This window comes from Neofelis nebulosa, chromosome 1 (assembly GCF_028018385.1).
Source record: "Neofelis nebulosa isolate mNeoNeb1 chromosome 1, mNeoNeb1.pri, whole genome shotgun sequence".
NCBI lineage: Eukaryota > Metazoa > Chordata > Mammalia > Carnivora > Felidae > Neofelis > Neofelis nebulosa.
This window is the reverse complement of record NC_080782.1, coordinates 97906836-97930799: the sequence shown is the minus strand read 5'-3', so window position 1 is coordinate 97930799 and position 23964 is coordinate 97906836. Positions and strand designations below refer to the sequence as shown.

At 34.6% G+C, this 23964-nt stretch overlaps 1 protein-coding gene across 5 annotated transcripts in view; it reads right to left on the bottom strand.

Moving 5' to 3' along the window:
• Positions 1 to 23964, bottom strand: part of AP3B1 (adaptor related protein complex 3 subunit beta 1) — a 267617-nt gene that overhangs the window by 110019 nt on the left and 133634 nt on the right. For all 5 annotated transcript variants that reach the window (XR_009261343.1, XM_058729003.1, XM_058729014.1 and 2 more), the window contains 3 exons: positions 21930 to 22039; positions 10547 to 10723; positions 454 to 640 (listed from right to left, as the gene is read on the bottom strand). Coding sequence is in view for 4 of the 5 variants with exons in the window: in XM_058729003.1 (XP_058584986.1) it covers positions 454 to 640; positions 10547 to 10723; positions 21930 to 22039 (474 nt within the window). In the remaining variant the exon portion in view is untranslated. The remainder of the gene's footprint in view (positions 1 to 453; positions 641 to 10546; positions 10724 to 21929; positions 22040 to 23964) is intronic.

The window sequence follows — 23964 nt, the reverse complement described above, 5'->3', positions numbered from 1 at the left end:
CATCTTGAAAAACAAATTTAAATATAAAGGGATATTTTTAAGAAATAATTCTTCCTAGAAAAGTTATGTTAGTGTACATAGAGTATTTAATTAGTAAAAACTCACTATTAAGGTATATTATATTCCTTATTAAATAAGGCTATTTAAAATAGGAATGAAGTCAATGTCAATAAGAAGAACACAGCTTTATTGTTCAGCTGAACTGCTTAGTAAGAATAAAAATAAACTCAGAAGACTGAAATTACTTAGGTAAATAAGGTCTATAAAAAAACGTTAATATGAAGGTTGCTCTGGAGAACAGATGAGTAGAAAGCATGGTGTTCTTATATATTTACGTATATTAATCACTTATATTTTCTAAGAGCTAAATTTTAAATGTATTAGAAATGGGACATATTGTCATAATTTTTTAGGTAACGTGTATTTTGCCATTATATTCTGATAATATAATACCTTTAAAAGGAGATTCAAGCAGTGGTGCAGGTTTTTGTGCTAGGAATATTTTTTTGGCATATTTACTTAAAGCTCCACTCTTCTCATTCGGAACAATAAGCTGCCTAATAAATCTTGTACGGTCTCTGATGTCGTAGTTTTGATCATACTTGCCGAGATTTAATATGTACTGGGTAAGCAATTTTGTCTGTTGGAAAAAAACAGAACAAGATGAGAATACAGTTATTTATGATTATTGATAACTCTGGATAAACATATTTAAAGAGGTAATAAAAATGAATGGTTATGTCAAACAAATGTTGTTCCGTAGGGAATATGCATTTCTAACGCTGCAAATGGAATTTTGAAGCCAAAGCACATGTCCTCTTCAGTATTGGGGAGGTGAATGCTGAGTACTGAGAAGCAGCCATGTGCTAGATTATTAAACTGCTGAAGTGGAAAGAAAGGCATCATTAAAAAAATAATCATATATGGCAAACCCGCTGAAGGGTCTACGTGAGAATAATGAATGTGGAAATACAACTAAAAACATGGCACTCAAAACTTAATCGGAAAAATATGCAGGACATCAAAACATCAGAGAGTATTAGGGGGCTGGCAAACTGCTTCTCCTGAGGTGTGTTTTATGAAGAGATACTGTCCCTGGCATAAGCAGTGTCTGCACTCTGACTGCACTCAGTTACTTTACCCTGAATTATGACCCATTAAAGCAGACACATGAATCACTGAACTGGATTACTGCAAATTATTTGCAGTGCATTTAGCTGTTACTTTTTCATAAAAGCAAGCTGCTGATGCCCTCTAAAAACTAGGATAAAAGACTCCTTCCATTTCTTTCCCATGCTGCTTATAGCCTCTAGTAATATTGGTCATTTATTTATTTATGTAAGGCAGCAACTTATTACAGTAGCTTTTACACTGTAATAAGATTTCCTAAGTCAATTTTTGAATGTACTACATTAACATGTATTGAGATAATTTCAATAGTAATTAAACCAAATTTGAAATGTTATCAAAATAGGTTCGAATTTTAAACTCCAGTTACTTTATTGAAAAAGCATAGTTTTAATTTAGGTTACACAAACACAATTGTAACTATAAATTAAACAGGATTCATAATATATGGAAAAAATAAACATTGACATTAGAACATTTTATAGACATTAATAAAGGATAAAAAATGAAATCAATCAAGTCAGGCACAGCTAAAGACAATTCAAGAACAAAAAGTCAAAGTATAGAAATGGTGTGGTAAACTCTTTTACGATAATAATTGGTTAAGATAATTGATTTGAATAGAAAGCAACCTTCTTGCAGTAACAATGTATTTAAAGAGCATTAACCTAGTTTCAAAAAAGTAGAACTATAAAAAATACAAGTGAAAAATGTTAATAGAGTTATTAGGAATTTGGTTACCAATAATTGCTATTCACTAATTAGTAGACCATGGTGGTTCAACTGCAAATGAGAAAAATTCATTTTTAAAGAAAATTAGCAAAATATTCACCAAATGAGGAATACAGCTCAAAAAAAGTGTGGTATCCTGGACTGTGTTATTAACTTTCTGAGATAGCCTGGCAAATATACTAACCCTTAGTTATCTCAAATGCACAGTGAGAATTTACAACTAGGTTAACTCTCAAGTCCTTCTGAGTGGTGAGATTTAGAATATGCAATTAAAATAAAGAAAAAAATTAGTCTGTTCATTGCAATGATTTTCAAAATTTTAATTTCAGCATAGTTAACACAGTGTTATATTAGTTTCAGATGTGCAATCTAGTGATTAATTTTTGTGAACTACTGGAGTGACACATTTCTGATCCCCAAAATTAATTTTTAGAAAATTAAACTATCTCAATATATTAATAGACACTAATGAAAGTTAGGGAATTTTTAGGAATTAAAATTTTGTAATTTTTAAAGTATCCATTTATTGACTACAAAACTTGTTTTATTACACTGGTGGCCTTATAAAATAGTTCTATTAAAAATCCATTTTTGGGGCATCTGGGCGGCTCAGTTGGTTAGGCATTCCACGTGGGCTCAGGTCATGACCTCACAGCTCATGAGTTTGAGCCCTGCATCGTGATCTGTGCTGAGAGCTCAGAGCCTGGAGCCTGCTTCGGATTCTGTGTCTCCCTCTCTCTCTGCCCCTCCCCCACTCACACTCTGCCCCTCATTCTCTCTCTCTCTCCTTCCCTCTCAAACATAAACATTAAAAAATACTTTAAAAAATCCATTTTCAAAACTAAAATTCTTTTTTTCAAAACTAAAATTTTCTAAAAGATAAAAACCTATCTATATATAATGATGCATCAAAAACATAAGTAATTATTCACTATATGTTCACACACTTTAATCAGTTTGTAAGGTGTATCACCTCTAATAATAAGTCATTGACATTTCTTTGAAGAACATATTTTTATATGGCTTTATTTTGAGCTTTTTAAAAAGAGTAAGATTGTCTAATAAATCTTTTTCAAAATTGAATTTTATGATCAATAATTACAAAACTGTTGACATTTTCAACGTACTCTTCTCTATAGACCATAACATTTGTAATGAAGAAAACACCCTCTTTACATTAGACAATCTGGTAAGATTAAAGAAAATCCTGTTCAAAGAAGGATATTCTCACCATGCTTTCTTTTTCATGTTGAAATCTGTAAATATGTTAAGCCCTGATATGTAACTTTTACCCCTCCATTCAATGAAACTTTTTTTTGATAATTATTTTTATGAGACAAAACTTTTAAATAATTCTCAGGGTGCCTGGGTGGCTCAGCTGATTGAGCGTCCAATTCTTGATTTTGCCTCAGGGTCAAGATCCCATGGTCTTATGATCGAGCCCCACGTTAGGTTCTGTGCAGACAGCATGGATCCTGCTTGGGATTCTCTCTCTCCCTCTCTCTCTGCCCCTCTCCTGTTCACAAACACCCCCCCCCAAATAAATAAATAAACATTAAAAATAAAAGATTCTTTCTTCCCTTCTGCTCCTATCCCCAATCAAGCTTTCTCTCTCTAAACTTAAAAAAAAAAAACAAAAAACTTTTTAAGTAATTCTCTTTATACTTTTTAACATATTTCACCAAATTTAGAAAATGCAAAATCAACAGCATTTACAGCATTTTTGACAGAATAAACTTCCAAATGCTTTATTTTGATTCCATTTATGGCAAAATGGAACAAACATACAAAAGCTTTGAGTGAAAAAATCAACCTAGTAACGAAATTAATCAATTTTCTACTTGAAAACTGGCATTGTTTAGGTCCTTTTTCTGCTAATGGAGCCAAGACATTAATAGTTACTACTTCCTTCTTCATATGTAAAAAGAGAACTTGGAATAAAAAATGAAGAAAATTAATTTTTAAACAGTTATCTAAATGAGATCTTGTATCAAGAAAGCTATGTAAACATCTTTTGTACCTGTATGTATTTGTCATCTGGAGACACAATCTTCTTCTTTTTTTTTTTTTTTAAATGTTTATTTATTTTTGAGAAAGACAGAGACAGAGCGTGAGCAGGGGAGGGGCAGAGAGACAGAGGGAGACACAGAATCTGAAGCAGGCTCCAGGCTTTGAGCTGTCAGCACAGAGCCCGATGCGGGGCTCAAACTCACCAACTGTGAGAACATGACCTGAGCCCGAAGTCAGTCGCTAACTTACTGAGCCATCCAGGCGTCCCTGGAGACATAATCTTCTTAAAATAACTCTTAACTTCTTTTTAAAAATTTAAAAATGTATTTAAATCCAAGTTAGTTAACATATAGTGTAATAATGATTTCAGCAGTAGAATTTAGTGATTTGTCACTTACATATAACACCCAGAGCTCATCCCTACAACTCAACTTTTTAAATAGATGCTGATCTTTTTTTCAGTACATTTTATCTTCTGGTCGTTGTGTGGTCGGTGACATCACTACAACTCTCATAGTGGCTGGTAAACACTGATAAACATTTTGTGCACAGTGAGTACTGAGAAAGAAAGTCAGTACTTCATTCTTCATTAAGTCTACACTTCCATCTTTAAGAAATGATTGCTGCTGGGTTTATAACAAGATAAAGAAAGAACTTCCCAATAATAAAATACATAGGCTTTAGATTTACGCTGCACAATAAATGACAGAAGTAGCAAAGTGAGAGTGTTCTGACCACTCTCTAACCATCTATGGCAGGACCGTCTCTTGCACATATTTCATCTACAACCAACCTCAAACTTCCCATGTTTTCCTCTGACTCTCTCCACTGACAACTGACAGCTTCATGCTTTGCACAGGCCATGGCACAACCATACAAGTTGCCAGCGTGGCCAGCAGATGAAACACTTGCACGTATCTTACCACCAGTGAAAAACTGAAGAATTTAGCTCCTTGCCCTGTCAGGGCACACTGCATTTTACCAGCACACATTCTGCATGCCGCTCTAAAAAAGAGAAATTAAGCTACATCTCAAAAAGGTTGGAAAAACAAGGTCTTTCTGATTTAAATGTCTCACACAAGAAAATGAAATCTCTCTTCATTGCACTTGTGTCTTACATGTCATTAGACAAAACCACAGCAGAGGTGAAAAGTACAATGTGGAGGTCTACAAACTTAGTCTGACCTAGTTTAATACAACTATTGATAAAAATGAAAAATGTGAGACAAATCCCAAACTAAATGAGACACAGAGGCAAGAGACATAAATGAGATCTGTTCCGGCCAACAGTTACAAAGAAAGTAAACAATGGTCAAGTGAATAATCATGGGTATTTAATACAAACAAAGACTCAATCCAAAACCAGACGGGACATTAAACAGTACTTTTAAAGAGGTTTTACTCATAAAATTATAAAAGAAAAAGAGAATAATACAGTGTACCCTTAATAAAAAAATATTAATATCTTATACACAGCTATTTGTTAAGTTTTGATTTCAGATTATTTTTTCTACTTAGATTTAAGGGACTATGAGCAGTAATAACTAACAGATAATGCTACCCAGACACTATACCTATTATATTCCTTTCAGAATGACTCTAAGTCACTGTAATATAGGAAAAATGAATTTTAGGGAATGCTGTATAAAAGTTTTTTAATCCATTATTTAAAAAAAAACTCAAAATATGGGCTTCATTTTCTACCTAAGCACTCTGACAAGTAATAAACAGATAAATATTTGCACAAACAATAGCTTTCTTCAAATATTTAGTAAGTCAGCACAAAATAGTAAAAAAGGTAACTTAAAATATACTACTAAAATCAGCTGAGATATATTTTTAATTTGAGGAAAATAAAAAAGTACACAGAATTCAGCATTTAGCATAGTGAAGATTAATATTGGTTCCACACAGCTGTTATTCTGAAAAAGAAGGATACTGGTAATTGGTTTGGTAAATGAAAGAAAGCAACACAAAATTCTTAACCTAAACCAGAGGGAAATCTAAGCAGTACCAGTGTTCCATGTCATCAATTTCATCACTTCATGACTAACCAGGATTCTTTATGTGACTTGGATGAAATTTCATAAATTTAACAGTATTCATATTTTTGTCAACTTGAAAAGTATTCTGTAAGTTCTTTCTTTACAAGCTGTATTTACTCGAGTATCTTAAAGCCAAAAAAATATATATCCAAGAAAGGGTAGAGGCGTCACAGCACAGAGCCTGAGACCCTTTTGCTAAGTCATGTTAAAGAAGCTGGGGGCAGAGATAGATTTCACCTAAGACCTGAATCACGGGGCAAAAGAGAATTTGCTTTTAACTTCAGGAAGGATGCCCAAGATGTAACTGTGATTTATAAAATTTCTTACTAAGAACCAAGAAGTCTAAAAAGTAATACAAAGAAAATGCAAATATTAAGGATACTCAACGAATCACTCGTTTCTAACAGCAGAAAAGCAGAAACCTGTCTCACAGAAAATCAGAGTTAATTAAAATGCATGAATTATATCTATACATGTCAATATTTTAAAAACATGGTATTAGGTGAAAAAAGTAGGTTACAAAGTATACAAAAAAATACAGTATCTACCTATGCAAAATTGCAAAACCCACACAACAGTAACATAGTGTGTGAGCATATACTCATATACTAAAAATATAAAAACACACATGACTGAACACACTACCATTATGACAGCAGCTACTTGCCACATTCCTTTAAAAAAGAATAACAATTATGGCAAAAACACTGAGTTAGTCTTAGTGGTATATATGTATTTATACTATTTTACACTTCCCTATAGGTTTGGGTTATTTCATAATTAAAACGAAAACATCATGGGCACCTGGGTGGCTCAGTCCGTTAAGTGTCCGACTTTGGCTCAGGTCATGATCTCACAAGTCTGTGAGTTTGATCCCTATGTCAGGCTCTGTGCTGACAGCTCAGAGCCTGAGTCTGCTTTGGATTCTGTGCACCCCCTCTCTCTACCCCTCCCCCTCTCATGCTCTGTCTCGCTCTGTCTCTCAAAAATAAATAAATGTTAACAAAAAAAAATTAGGGGCACCTGGGTGGCTCAGTCAGTTGAGTGTCTGAGTTTGGCTCGGGTCATGATCTTGTTCATGGGTTCGAGCCCCATGCCAGGCTGACGGCTCAGAGCCTGGAACCTGCTTCAGATTCTATGTCTCCCTCCTTCTCTGTGCCTCCCCTGCTCAGGTTCCCTCTCTCTCTCAAAATAGATAAACATTAAAAAAATGTTTTTAATTAAAAAAAAAGAAAACAGCTAAGTGAAACACTAAGCTATAATACTTACCACTACATTTAAAAGATTATAGGAAGTTAAAAAAAATGCACCCTTTATTCATTAATTTTTAGTTGCTATTAATCCCTTTAATAAACTCAGTTTTCTGTCTCAGACCTCAGTAGACTATTGCAAAGAAGTCATGCTCAGTCTTTACACTATGTCCTAAGAGTTGTAGAGCTTCAGCAACTTCAACTGCCCCTTGCCCCCTCTCCCATTCTTTCTTTTTTAATTAAATTAAATTAAGAAATTATAATAATTCCCAATTTACAAAGGATAAAACTAAGTCTTGGATAGGTTATATAATTTGTCCAAAATTATGTACCTAATAAGTGGCAAAACAGGATATGAAGCCAGACAATGTAATAATGGAGCCTATACTCTCAATCACTTCCTGCCCTCCAGTAACTGACATCAAATAGTTCTATGGTAGTCATCACACACAGTTAATCTGCTTTCCAAATACAAACTTCCATCTGAAATAACTCAGAGTTAGAAAACTAAAGAAGCTTACTGAAGAAATCCACATACGGAGTTATAATTATAATGTAACAGTTAAAAAAAAACTATATGAACCAGCTTTATATATCTATACCTAAAAAGAAAAATATTAAAATGTTAAAGAGGAATATATAATACTAATGATAAACAAGATATGATTTTTTTGATACTGTATTTTTCAGTTCTAAAAAACTTCCATTTGAGTCTTTTGTATAATTATATTTCTCTGAGAATTCTTATCTTTTTATTCATGGTGGGTATATTTTCCTTTATATTGCTGACCCCACTTATAAAAAGCTGCTACAAAATGTTTGCTTGCAAATTCCAACATCTGGATCATCTCAGGGTTAGCTTCTGTTGTTTTTTCCAATTTTCTTGAAAAGTGATCACACTTTCCTGTTTGTGTGTGTGTGTGTGTGTGTGTGATAAAACACATTAATAATTACCGTCACTAACCACTTTTAACTGTGCAATTCATGCAGAATATTGTACAACCAATACCACCATCCATCTCCCAAAATTTTTATATCTTTGTAAATTGAAACCCCATACCCTTTAAATAATAGCTCCTCATTCTGATTCCTCATATGTGGAATAATTTTGGATTGTATCTTGGAAATTACGAATGTTATATTATAGAGGCCATGGACATTTGTTACACTCTTTGAGTGAGTACTGATTTTTGTTTATTTTAGCAGTTAACTTGGCCGAGTTCAAAGTGAAAACTTTGTCTCTTTGGTGCAGCTCAAATTTCAGTTCAGTTCCTTTATACTCAGCTGTGCTGCTCTGAATGCACCTTGAGCATGTGTGGTTCAGGGGTCAACCAAAATTATTCACAGATCCTGAGGCTCCCCCACTATGGCTCTCTCCTTTCTATAATTCTTCCTTTACTTTCCAACATCTATAGTTTCCCTGAACTATGTTCTCTACTTCCTCAGGCCAGAAGGACCTTGGGTTTTCTTTTGGAGTTTTAGCACCTGTGTGTAGTGCCAACTGTAGCCCATCCTCTTGGATAAAAGCCATAAAAGTGGCGACATTCCCTCTGTGCCACTCTCTTCTTCCAAGTGTTAATTTCCCTCCAGGATCTTACTGCTTTTCTTCACTCTTCTGAGACTTTGGGCATTTATTTATTTTTTGTATTTTTTCCAGAGTTGTTCTCTGTGGAGGGTCAGTCCAGCAGGAGCTAACTCGACATACTGAAAGCAGACTGTTGGCTTATTTGTAAATGAGTTTTCACACCAGGTAAAAATATTTTGAGGTATTAAAGAAGTTCATTACTCAATTATTCCTCAAGTCAACAAACGAACAAAACATGCTCAATCTTATAAAAATTAACTTCGACATTTCCTATAACTAAATAATTCAATAACAATTCTGGGATGCTCACTAAGTTGTTCCACAGGGAATTCAGATCGACAAACAAATGTCAGGACTTCATGGCAAACCAGTCCCTAGTCACTGCCACAGTTCAGTCTTAAAGATGGCTAAAATAAATTAAATACAGAACATAAATTTTTTACAGTTAGCCCAAAGAAATCATTTTAGTCCCTCTCTCTTATTCAACAGGTATGAACCACACAATTTAAAAATGCTGTCAAGCGGATGGTGCTAAAAAGTGCCCTTTAATGCTTATTTTACCAATTCTCTCAACCCCCTTTTCTTAATGAGAGACTGAAGAGCACAACCCTAGAGACACTGTCATTCGCCTATTTTTACATTTAATCATTTAAAAACAATGAGTTACACAAAAATATATGCGAAAACTTGGTATATTTTCAGGGTGCCTCAGTGGCTCAGTCAGTTAAGCGCCCAACTCTTGATTTCAGCTCAGGACATGATCCCAGGGTCGTGGGATTGAGCCCCACATCAGAATCTACCCTGAGCTTGGAGCCTGTTTAAGATTCTCTCTATCTGCCTCTGCCCCCCTCCCTTGCTCACACTCTGTATCTAAAATAATAAATGGATGAATGAATGAATGAATGAATGAAAAATTTGGTGTATTTTCTAAACACTAATATGCCTTCACGAGTTGGTGGTGAAGTCTATTTGTGTTTATCAGAAATATTATTCTAAAATATATAATAGAACAGTTCAGAAGTTGAGCTCAAAACTTCATTTAATAATACAGCTCAAGAAAAAAACATCTGGTACAAGCCACGTTGTCTTCAAATTCAAAACCTATGGAATATATTCTGTAATTCCTGAACAAAAAGTACCACTTTCCATTGTTTCTTTATAGCTACAAAGAGGACCAAAAACAGAACCTTTATTTAGCTTTATAAGACATAACTACTTTTGGTCTTGATTAACATACTGATTTTGTACTAATTTTTTATTAACCTAGAAGCTAGATACATTTAGAGTAGCCAATTCCAGGTGTTATAATGACTTTTACAATACCACATGTATTTAGAGAACACAGGGAGTTCTCAGGCTAAGATGGCGTTTTTATCAATAAACAAGAAACTTGCAGCAAAGACGTTTCATGACTCTCACCGCCCTTCTCATTCTATATGGCAAATCACTCCTTGTAAGTCCTTAGTCAAGAATCTTATCCTTCACAAAACATTCTCTTATCTCTTACCTCCTTCCACTTCTGACTTGCAATAACTTTCTCCTCTGGAGTTCCACCATATCTTAACACCTCTATTACAGCACTTACCGCACCTATTTCATCGTTTAGCTGTTTTTCTCGCCTTTTCTCTTGACTAGAATGTCATCTCTCTGCACCACTACCTTCTAACATAGAACCTTACAGAAACAGACACCTAGTAATTGTGGAATGGACACACTAATGCATGAATAGACCTTGGGTGCTTCATCAAATTAAAGAAGAAGGTATCACTTAGGTAGACTAAGGTTTAGACTCTTACCTGTTTAGAGTTGGTTAAATACAATTTTGCTCCCAAATTTAAAATCTGCAATTTTACTAGATCATCTTCACTAGTGAAGCCTTTAGCCATCTTCCTCAAAACATCAGGGGCAATTTTAGGAACTCGTTCACAATTTTCTCCAATTAGCCAAAGAATACTTGCTCTAGCCACAGGAACCTAATATTAAAAGCAGATTTTATAGTTACAAATAAGATAATCATACTCTCCTTAATGTTAACATAGAAAAGGTTTTAAATATTATAAAGGTTTTGCATCCATGTAATGGATATCTAGGAAGTGCCCTTTCAGTTATGGATTTTCTTCAGTTATCAAAAAATAAACACCCAGGAAAACATCATTAAAGGTGCTTTTAGAGATAATGCCTTAGAAAAGATTAACGGAGGAAAAAAAAAATCATTGGTCTAGAGTCTTGATTCCGTCAGCGATGTGCAAGTTCTTGGGCCAAAGTTGGCTGGCCATGCCCATTTGTTTATGTATTATTGGTGTAGCTTTTGCACTACAATAGCAGAGGTAAGCACAACTGACCTCTGAACAATACAGGTTTGCACTGCGGAGGGTCCACTTATATGCAGATTTTTATTTCAATAAACACAGTATAGGGCTGTAAATGTATTTTCTTTTCATTATGATCTTCATAATAACATTTTTTCTCTAGCTTATTTTATTGTAAGAATTCAGTGTATAATACATGTAACAAAAAAAAAATATGTGTTAATCAACTGTTTATGTTATCGATAAGGTTTTCGGTCAATAGTGGGCAATTAGCAGTTAAATTCCGGAGGAGTCAAAAGTTAAATCTGGATTTTTGACTGTAGGAGGGAGGGGTCAGCACCCCTCACCCCTGCATTGCTCGGGTGTCAACTGTTGTCACAACAAAAACCATAAAGCTGAAAATATTAACTATCCAGCAACTTACAGAAAAGGTTTGCTGACCTCTGCTCTAGGGCACTTATTAATAAATAATAAACCTCAAGGCCCATGAAAATCATCTTGAGTGCTTATTAAAACTACAGGGATTTGGTATGAGGTCCAAAATAACAGTTTTGTTGTGGGGCTCAGGAATCCACATTTTATGAGGCATCATAGATGATTTCTGAGATAGGTGGTCTGCAAACCATGTTTTGAGAATGCAATGGTTAACGGAGAAAAAGGAATACATTCATTAAAGACTATGACTCTAAATCAAAGCTGCTCTTGTCCTCTAAGTATCTGCACCCACAACCCTGGGAATATATAAAACTGACGAGATCATCAAGGTCTGCTTATAAAATCATGAATCCTGGTCTATTAGGGAGAAAATAAATTTGTCCAATGTTGCACTTTGGCATTGTATTTTTTTTAATAAAGTACATTTCAATATAATTTGTTTCTTAAAAAAACTGTTTTAGTACAAATTGGAAACCTTCCATCAGTACCATTAAGACCAACATTTTAGAGTATGCAAATTAGTTTTATTACTATTTGTTTATATGTATCCTCCCTTACTCTAAAAGAGATTTGAAGGGGTATGTAAATTAGTTTCTGTGAACATTTTCACCTAGTACAGAAAATTTGTTTATAATAAATGAAAGAGCCAATGACTATCATTAAGAGGTAGCATCACAAGGAGAGATAATACTCTTCCTATGAAATCCTTTCCAATTCCTCAAATGAAGTCCTAATATTTTCACTATAGTTTCACAGCTGTACAGGGCACAACCATTAAAGAAGAAAGTGAGAATACAGACCTTTGCACAACTTAAATTTTATCACAATATCCACCATCTCAAATTCTTCCAAAACATCCATTTTATGAAATAGTATAAAATTATTAAAACACTCCTAAGTTGGGTATTTCACCAGAAGGGAAATAAGGTCATCCAAAAGTTTTAAAATCAAAGTATATATTTTCAAATACTATGATAATAGCATTATCTTGAAATTAATATTAGAATAAGTTTAGTAAAAAAGATGAAATCACAATACTCATGTAAGAAGTTTAAGTACCAAGAATAAATAATAAGTATAAAACAAATGCTATTACAAATCTATTCATGAAGTATGACAAAAGTGATATCCTTACTGTACACTGATTTCTGGAAAGAAAGAGGCTATTTCTAATGTTCCAAAGGTTACACTGCATTAAGACCTTACTCCCAATCTATTATTTTAAATTGGGCTAAAGAACAGTAATTGAGTGGTACATTAAATTTTCTGGTATGAAGCAATTCAAGTTGCCTGCTTTGATGACAGGTACCTCTAAATAAGAATATATGTGCAAATTCAGATTTCGGTTATGCTAGATTTACTTTTCTTAAATGTTTTATTATACATTGCTGGCATAAAAATTAGAATTCTAGGACATATTCCAACCTACTACCCTACTTTAAGTAATTTTCTTCTGGTAACGCAGTTACAATTGTTTTTTGCAATTAAAAAGACAATCCCAAAAGTTTTAAGAGATTCTGTATACTCGTCTATTCTTTAATATACTAAGATTAAAATAATATTTAAACACTGTAAACATTAATAATGCATAATTTAAAATACAACTCTTTGGAAAAAAATGAAAATCAATACATTCTAATGCTCACAATGAAAATCTCAAGATGGTGGTGTTAGAGGGCAGGGTAATATTCAGAGGTTCCAGAATTAAGGTAATAAAATTTCCAAGGAAACATAAAAAACTTTGAAAACTTTTCCACAACAAGAAATAATATCAATATAAATGTATTTATTCCAAATTTTTGGTGATGGCAATTTTTTTTAAAAGCTTAGGAAATCAACAAACACACTGTTTTTGTGCATTTGGCTGGAATCAGAATCATAAGATTTTCAGATTCCAGTCATATCTTTCTCTTCCAGTTATGTTCCAGAACTCTCCTTCGTACATCACCGATACTATGATTCATGTATGTATCATAGTATCAATGGTCTTTCAAAGATTTAAAGCAACCAAAAAAAGAGCAAGACAGAAAATTCGTCACTTTTTGTTCTCCATGGTCTTCTCAACCACAGAATAAACAGGACACTGAACTAAAACCAAACTGATAATACACTCACCCAAATGCTCTGATTATTAACCTCTGCTTTTTCAATATTTCAAAGACAAGATGGATTGTAAATGACTTTGATTCTTTATTCTGAATGCCCTGAACAAGTGCTTAAGTGCACTTTTTAAACCTTCTCCGAGAAGGCAGTTTCCACTGCCATTTTAACCCAGTAACTTAGTTGCAAAAACAAATAATGATTCCTAGCTGACCACAGCAGTTACAGAAAGACATCTAGAATGATTTTACAGATCACTTTGTAAGCAGTTCAATTTAAAAGCTATTGTGTTTCGACTCTAGCCACTGCACAATGCAACAGTGTAAATTAATCCTGCAAAAACATCAATTTTATGTATCTAAATTTGTCAAAGGCAAAATCAGTAGATATCTAAACAAACTGCAGACAAATAGCAAATGAGATCCAATAATCTGTATCAGGACTCAGTAGGCATTAATACTTTAGTATGAATTAAGTTGGGGCAGCAGGGCAAGTGTAGTTACCTTGTGACATGGCAGGCATTCAGTGAGGCACTAGGGCACTGAGTACATAAAGTACTATTTCAAAATTACTCAGTAGTCTTCACAAAATAACATCTTTTAATTATTCTTTTATGATATTAACTCATCTGTCCCATTAAACACTATGTGTAGCCCTGGTTCAACAATCTTCATGTAGCATGCATTTTATTCTGGAAGGACTTTGCTCCAAAAGCAGTATTTAATACACACAAAGGATATTCCAAAGAATAAAATATTCACAATCAGAATATATAAATTGACTGCACTACAGACCTATATCTTATTCAATTTGAATTTAAAAGTAGAATTAATTTAAATTTTAGTGTTCATGTGTTTAGCTATGTCACTTAATAAATAGCAAATGGGATCTAAGTCTTGAATACAACAAAATCCAAGTTTCTTTTTTAAAAAAATTATATAGCCAACATCTACTGAGTTCTCACCATGTGTCTGCACTATTTTTAAGACTTTACCTGTTTTCTGACACAAAAACAGACACTCAGATCAATGGAACAGAACAGAGAACAGAGATCAATGGACCCACAAATGTATGGCCAACTAATCTTTGACAAAGCAGGAAAGAATATCCAATGGAATAAAGACAGCCTCTTCAGCAAGTGGTACTGGGAAAACTGGACAGTGACACACAGAAGAATGAACCTGGACCACTCTCTTACACCATACACAAAAATAAACTCAAAATGGATGAAAGACCTAAATGTAACACAGGAAGCCATCAAAATCCTTGAGGAGAAAGCAGGCAAAAACCTCTTTGATCTTGGCCGCAGCAACTTCTTACTCAACACATCTCCGGAGGCAAGGGAAACAAAAGTAAAAATGAACTATTGGGACCTCATCAAAATAAAAAGCTTCTGCACAGTGAAGGAAACAATCAGCAAAACTAAAAGGCAACCAACAAAATGGGAGAATATTTGCAAACTATCAGACACAGAGTTAGAATCCAAAATCTGTAAAGAACTTATCGAACTCAACACCCAAAAAACAAATGATCCAGTGAAGAAATAGGCAAAAGACATGAATAGACACTTCTCCAAAGAAGACATCCAGATGGCCAACTGACACATGAAAAAATGCTCAACACCATTCATCATCAGGGAAATACAAATCAAAACCACAATGAGATATACCACCTTACACCTGTCAGAATGGCTAACATTAACAATTCAGGCAACAACAGATGTTGGCAAGGATGTGGAGAAAGAGGATCTCTTTTGCATTGTTGGAAGCAATGCAAGCTGGTACAGCCACTCTGGAAAACAGTATGGAGGTTCCTCAAAAAACTAAAAATAGAACTCCCCTACGACCCAGCAATTGTACTACTAGGCATGCATCCAAGGGATACAGGTGTGCTGTTTCGAAGGGACACATACACCCCCATGTTTATAGCAGCACTATCAACCATAGCTAAAGTATGGAAAGAGCCCAAATGTCCATTGATGGATAAATGGACAAAGAAGATGTGGTGTGTATATATATATATATATATATATATATATATATATATATATATATATATAATGGAGTATTACTCAGCAATCAAAAAGAATGAAATCTTGCCATTTGCAACTACACAGATGGAACTGGAGGGTATTATGCTAAGTGAAATTAGAGAAAGACAAATATCATAATGACTTCACTCATATGAGGACTTTAAGACAAAGAGCAGATGAACATAAGGGAAGGGAAGCAAAAAAAAAAAATAAAATAAAAACAGGGAGGGGGACAAAACATAACAGACAAATATGAGAACAAACAGAGGGTTACTGGAGGGGTTGTGGGAGGGGGGATGGGCTAAATGGCTAAGGGGCATTAAGGAATCTACTCCTGAAATCATTGTTGCACTATATGATAACTAATTTGGATGTAAATTAAAAAATAAAATTAAACATACATACATACATAAATATAAGACTTTACCTGTTTTTTCAGTCTGTTACCATAAAAACCTTAGAAAGCAAGATGTACCATTATTCCCACTTGATATACAAGGAAACAGGGCACAAAGGAGTTAAGAAACTTGCCCAACATCTTACAGTTCATCAGTGGTAGAACTAAGACCAGAAGTCCAAATAAAACCTGGAATCCACAGTTCACCATAGCCATTGGGCAGAGACAAAACAAGTGTACTATACTAGGAAAAATACCAGCCAGCAAAACAAGAAGACTGGTTCTGGTCCTAGACTGATCATGTGTATCATGGAGACAGATAACTTCACATCAGTGGGCCTCATTTACTCATTCATCAAACGAAGTATTCCCCCTTTGGCCATGTCCTTTGGCCACAGTGTACAATGGCTCCCTTATAGGCTAGATGTAGGTTTGTCATATGTGGCCTTTATTATGTTGAGGTATGTTCCTTCTACAACCAGTATGTTAAAGGTTTTTATGTGCTTTTTATCTTTCACCTTATTGCTGTGATATATTTATTGATTTGCATGTATGAAACCAGTTTTGCATCCTAGGGATAAATCCCATTTGGTCATGATGTATAATCCTTTTGATGTGTTCTTGGAGCACCTGGGTGGCTCAGTCAGTTGAGTGTCCAACTTCGGCTCAGGTCATGATCTCATATTTCTTGAGTTTGAGCCCCGCATCGGTATCTGTGCTGATGGCTCAGAACCTGCTTCAGATTAAGTGTCTCCCTCTCTCTCTCTGCCCCTCCCCCATTCACACTGTCTCTCAAAAATAAACATTAAAAAAAATTTTTTTAAATGTGTTCTTGAATTCAAGGTGCTAATAGTGTTGTAATTTTTCATCTATATTTATCATGGATATTAATTGATAGCTTTCTTTTCTTGTGGGATCCTTACTTGCTGTTTCTTAACCTTTTTTCATATCTTTTCAAAGAATCAGCTCTTGGTTTTACTGATCCTTTCTATTACTTTTCTGGTCTCTATTTCACTTATTTCTGCTGTGATCCTTCTTGTTTTCTTTCTTCCATGAGCTTCGGGGTTTATTTTGTTCTTTTTCTAGTTCTTTGAGATGTAAAGTTAGGTTGTTTTTTGAGATCTGCTTTCTTTCTTTCTTTTTTTTTAGGTTTTAACCACTTTTGGAAGTTTTATCTTTTTTTTCCTTTATTCTTTTTAATTTATTAATTTATTAATTTAATTTATTAATTTTTTAATTAATTTTTTAAAATTTACATTCAAATTAGTTAGCATATAGACAACAATGATTTCAGGAGTAGATTCCTTAGTGCCCCTTACCCATTTAGGCCATCCCCCTCCCATAAGCCCTCCTGTAACCCTCAGTTTGTTCTCCCTAGTTATGTCTCTTCTGTTTTGTCCCCCTCCGTTTTTATATTATTTTTATTTCCCTTCCCTTATGTTCATCTGTTTTGTTTCAAAGTCCTCATATGAGTGAAGTCATATGATTTTTGTCTTTCTCTGACTGACTAATTTCACTTAGCATAATACCCTCCAGTTCCATCCATGTAGTTGCAAATGGCAAGATTTCATTCTTTTTGATTACCAAGTAATATTCCATTGTATATATACATATATATACCACATCTTCTGTATCCATCCATCCACCGATGGACATTTGGGCTCCTTCCATACTTTGGCTATTGTTGATAATGCTGCTATAAACATGGGGTGCATGTGTCCCTTTGAAACAGCACATCTGTATCCCGTGGATAAATGCCTAGTAGTGCAGTTGCTGGGTTGTAGGGTAGTTCTATTTTTAGTTTTTTGGGGGAACCTCCATACTGTTTTCCAGAGTGGCTGCACCAGCTTGCATTCCCAGAGATCTGATTTCTTGATATGTGTGTTCATTGGTATAATCTTTCCTCTACAATTGTTTCAAACCACTTTTGCTGCATACCTAATATTTGATACATTGTATTTTCATTTTCACTTATTTCAAGATAATTTTTTCCTTCTGATTTCCTCTTTGACTCAATGGTTGTTTCAAAGTGTGCTGTTTAGTTTCCATATATTTGTAGATCTTTTCACCTTCCTCTTATTTTTTATTTCTAGCTTCATACCACTGTGGTCAGAAAAGACAGCTGCTATGATTTTAAGCTTCTTACGCAAATATCAAAGCTACTCTCTTAACCCCTACACCCCTCATACACAATCTATGAGAAGTCCTGGCTTTGATAACTGGAATCAATATTAAGAGTAGATACAAAGACAAAGGCACTCTCTGGTGAGAAATGTGGTGGGAGCTCAGATGCTAACACATTTCTGTGAGTCTTAGTCTTAGCTTTAAAATAATTATATAACTGCCTTGCAAGCTTTACTAACACCTTGAGGGGAAAGAAAATTTCATCACCAGAGATATTAAAAATTGGTCCTGATAGGCTCCAAAACTTGCCTTGAACCACACAAATATGACCCCTCTTAAGAACATCAGAGTACGTATCACCCCAACTTCAAAGAAAAAAATAATACATTTCCCCCAAACTACAACTCCATTAGTTACAGAAGATTAGTTTTTAACTTTAACCAACAATGAAGGGACACAATGGAGAAGAGTTTGAAGAAAAACCAGACAGAAGCCATGGAGAATGTTTCAAAAGGGAAGAAGCAGTATATGAAGTCAAATGTTAACAAAAGATCATGAAAGACACATGAACAGCAAATTATCCACTGGGTTTAATAAGAAAACAGTGAGTGACCCTGGCAAAGGCAGTATTAGTGGACTAGTGGGGAGGCAAAATCAGACTGTGACAGACTGAGGAGTGAGTTTTAGATCAGGAAATAAATTCTTTTCAAGTAATTCTTCAAAAAAACCTTCAGTTTTAAAGGAAGAAGACCTAATAATAATGACAGCAGGCGCTTAAGTAGTACCTATGTGCCAGAAACATCCTTAAGAGCTTTACATATATTAACTAATATAATGTTTATAAAATATGAGAGGTTGTCTTTTTTTTTTCCACTATCATTTCACAGATGGTTAAAGTATAGAAGTTTTAATGGAAAAACACAGAGATGGTAAGTGGTGGAGCCAAGATTAATATTTGGTTTTAATTCTTTAAGTACAATTTTATGATTTATAGAAAACTTGGAAGAAAAATAAACAGAGGTTTTGAGTACTCTTCACACAGATTCCCCAAATGTTATCAGCTTACTATATATTTGCTTTACTTTTCCATACATACACAGATATTTTGCTTTCTAAATTGGTAACAAGTTGTAGACTTGCCTTTAAACACCAAAATACTTTGGTGCAAACTTCATAATAAAAGGAATGCTCTTACATTACTACAGTAAAATGATTTAAAAATTAGGAATTTAAACAGTGAACCAATACTCTTATCTAATCTACAGATCTTATTGAAATTTTTCCATTTTTCCCTACCAAGTCCCTTACAGCAAAAGAAAATTAAAAGTATGTGTAGCATTAAGTTGTCATATCCTTTTAATCTCTTTTAATGTGAAAAAGGTCCTGAATTTTTCTTTATATTTCATGATACTGGCATTTTTAATGAGTGCAAGCCAGTTATTTTGTAGTATACCTTCATCTGAGTTTGTCTCATGTTTCCTCTTGATTGTATCCAAGTTATTCATTTTTGGCAGAAATGCAACAGACCTGAAGCTGAGTTCTATTCAGTAGGTCATATCAGAAGGTATTTGATCCCATTGCTGGCAATGTTAACTATGTTCATTTGGTTCATGCAGCACCTGTCAGGTTTCTCCATTGTGAAAGTCAAAAGTCATTAACTTATGCTTCATAATGAAGTATCTTATGAGGGTATACTTTGAGACTGTACAGATATCCTCTTACTACTCAAACTTTCACCCCCTAGTTTTTAGCATTGCTTGATGATTCCTACCTGAATCAATTATTGTTGTGATAGCTTGCAAATGGTGATATTCCAATTCCATCATGCCTTTCATATTTATTAGTTGTTTTGCATTATAAGAAAGAGGTTCCCTTTCTCTCATTCATTCATTCATTCATTCCAGTGTGGACTCAAGAGAGTCTTACCCTATTCAATAGGCCATAATTCTTTTACTGTAGTTTATTTTGTTGTTCAAATTGACCAGTGAGAACCCCTTCGAGCTGGCTCTTTGTCTTTTTGACATATCTCCATCATGCTGTGAGCATTTCCTTGCTTTTTAAAGCCCAACAATATGTTCCAAGATCATCTTGCTCTTCCCTTGCCCTAGTTCTGAAACCAGTCATTTCTCTAAGCAGCCCTGGTTTCCTTTGAGTGGTGAATGGAATTTAAAAACCAAGGTCTACCATAAAAAAGGAATGCAGTACTACATTCTAGAACATGCACAAACCTTGAAAATATGCTAAGTTAAAGAAGCAAGACACAAAAGGCCACTTGATATATGATTCCATTTATATGAAATATCCAGAATAAGCAAATCCATAGAGACAAAGTAAATTACTTTGTCAAGAGCTGGAGTAAAGGGAGAATCAGGAGTTTGAGCCATGGGATTCTTTTTTTATTATTATCTTCTATTTTTTAAAATTTACATCCAAATTAGTTAGCATATAGTGCAACAATGATTTCAGGAGTAGATTCCTTAATGCCCTTTGGCCATAATTTAGCCCATCCCCTCTCCCACAACCCCTCCAGCAACTCTCAGTTTGTTCTCCATATTTATGAGTCTCTTCTGTTTTGCCCCCCTCCCTGTTTTTATATTATTTTTGTTCCCCTTCCCTTATGTTCATCTGTTTTGTTTCAAAGTCCTCATATGAGTGAAGTCATATGATTTTTGTCTTTCTCTGACTGACTAATTTCACTTAGCATAATACCCTCCAGTTCCATCCGTGTAGTTGCAAATGGCAAGATTTCATTCTTTTTGACTGCCGAGTAATACTCCATTGTGTGTGTGTGTGTGTGTGTGTGTGTGTGTGTGTGTGTGTGTGTATGTATACACACACACACAATCTTCTTTATCCATCCATCCATCGATGGACATTTGGGCTCCTTCCATACTTTGGCTATTGTTGATAGTGCTGCTATAAACATGGGGGTGGCATGTGTCCCTTTGAAACAGCACATCTGTATCCCGTGGATAAATGCCTAATAGTGCAGTTGCTGGGTTGTAGGGTAGTTCTCTTTTTAGTTTTTTGAGGAACCTCCATACTGTTTTCCAGAGTGGCTGCACCAGCTTGCATTGCCACCAACAATGCAAAAGAGATCCTCTTTCTCTGCATCCTCACCATCTGTTGTTGCCTGAGTTGTTAATGTTAGCCATTCTGACAGGTGTAATAAGGTGGTATCTCATTGTGGTTTTGATTTGTATTTCCATGGGATTCTTTTATTAGAATGATGAAAACACACTGGAATTACACAGGAGTGATGATTGCACCATCTTATGAATATACCAAAACCCACTAAATTATATAAGAGTGAATTTTATGGTATAAAATTATATCTCAATTAAAAAAACAAAACAAGATCTGGGCACTAGCTTTGCTCATTTGTATGCGAGTATTATGCATGTAGGCCCTCTCAAAAGACAACTTAAGAAATAGATGTTTGTATACCCAATATATGCATTCAAATCTATACATATAAACGTGGGTAGACACATACACACATGCATTTAAACACTCACATACATCTAGAATATAAAAACTTATGAAGTTTACACTGCTATCTCCAATTCCAATCTAACACTACAGCATTTATTGCATCCTTCCCCTTTTTCAGATTTGTAATTCCCTTCCACAACAGTGTCAAATCTTAGAAGCAGGATGTGAATCCAGATAGTTAAGGTTTCTTAGCCACTATACGTTAAGATATCCATTTATTTTAACACTATAATTTACTGACAAATATCTAGTTAAAATTCAGGAAAGATCGCTTAATTGGTACTCACAGTGATACTGTCCAAGAGTTTAGCCATATGTTTAATAATTTCACCATGTTGTGCAGGTTGCATTTGCAGTAATTTCTTAATAACAACCACACTTTCAGCAACAACTATTTCTGAAAAAGACAGAGATCATTCATATTACATACGTGTAATGCAATTCAAAGGCAATATTCTTGGTCAAATGTAAATTTAAATTAACAAAATATTATACGTGTCTTAATGACGAGGTGAAAACTATAACCAGGAATAAATTTCCAAATTTTGGGGGTTCACACTGTTTTAAGCAGAAGAGTACACTTAAATTTCTAATCTCTGCTGTTGCCTCCTAGCTTCTGATACCCCTTTTCAATACCTGCCTCTTTGAGTCAAAAAAGGAAAGTGAGGTTCAATTTTGCTACACACCATAATGTTCAAGTGTCTGGTTTTTAACTATAGCTTTCAAATACTTGATTTCTACCACAGTGTGGTAATTAAGTAGTTATACAGTTCTTTGATTCCTATCAATTATAAAGTGGTAATCAAACACCTACAATCTAAGTAACAGCAATTCTAAAGAAAACAGCAAACTAAAAACAAAAATTCCTTAAGTGGTATGTCCAGACAAGTGAGTAGTAAGGATCATCAGTAGTAAGAAAGGTGTTACTATAGAAATAACAGACTTCAAAGCCAGAAAGAGTAGGTTTATGCACTGGAATGTCTCCATTTGTTGCATGAATCCACTCTCTGCCTTTCATGACCTACTCTGTGCCCACAGAGGTTGACCTCTGTGGACTGCATCAACCAGACTCCCTTACCCCTGGCTTCCAGCTGTGTTTAGCTGATAGGAAGCACCAGCAGGAGATCAAGGGCAGGAGGAGAGCATATTTGCTATCCTCGCTCTCTCTACTGCAAGGCCTCCCTTGGCAGTGCATGCATTCCTCTTCGGAGAGTTTCAGTTCCTGGGAGTGGCTCTCTCCTGCTGAGTCTGGTCCCACTCCTCACACCCCTTCCCTTCAATTCTAGATCTGATAAAGGGGCTTCCCACTGTTGCTTGCCTGTTAGCTCCAACGTGTTACGTCATACCTTCTTGGTTTCCCTTAATCCTGCCCACACCTTATGGGTAGTTCCTTCATTAAATTCTCTTCAATCGTTCCTTTTAAGTGTGCCATCTGTTTCTTGCCAGGGCCTTACTAATATAATAATTGGCAGTGGGAGTGGCTCCAAGGAAGCAGATCCTCAAACGGATTCTGAGACTCAGTTATCAAACTTAAGTGGCTAATCACTGGTCCAGAGTTGCATTTATGGTGGCACCAGCAGAGAATTGTTGTTGAACTAGCCAGAGCACCTGAACTTATGGAATGAATCTTGCATAAACAATTATTAATGCTACTGATGCCAAAAAAATAAGTCAACAATGCCTTCACTTATTACTTTGACATTTTTTATTAATAGGGCTTCATGGATATTAGAGCTTCCCTTGGCATACACAACAAAGATTTATTTCAATATCATACTGAAAATACCAAGATTTGTGTTTATTCTTTTCTCTGAAATATATTTTCTTATCTAGCTCCCTTTAAGAATATAAGTGAAATTTTTATCACTCTAATCATTATTAAATATACATATTTCAAACTATATATACCTTTTTCTCCAGTGGAATGATAAATCAGTGTTTATACAGTGCTTCAGTTTACAAAATGATGTATTTCTTTTTCTACTCATGGTAACATATGGTAGGTATCTTATTATTATTTTAAAGATGAAGAGAGAAATGGACTAGAATTATATGACTTTGTCCAGAATTCAAACTCAGAACGTGAATGTACAATTTTACTTCAAAATTCTAAGTTACTACATACAGCTATTACTTTTATAAAGACCACTGCTTTGAGCTTTGATGCAAACAAAGATTAAGATCCTGCTCTTGTCAAACTTACATTCTAGTAAGAAAATTTAAATGGTTATATAAGTAATTACGACGCAAAGTAAAATATGGTAAATGTGGTTTTAAGAATCTACAGTATAAAAATTTATATTTTTAAAATATATTATAGCA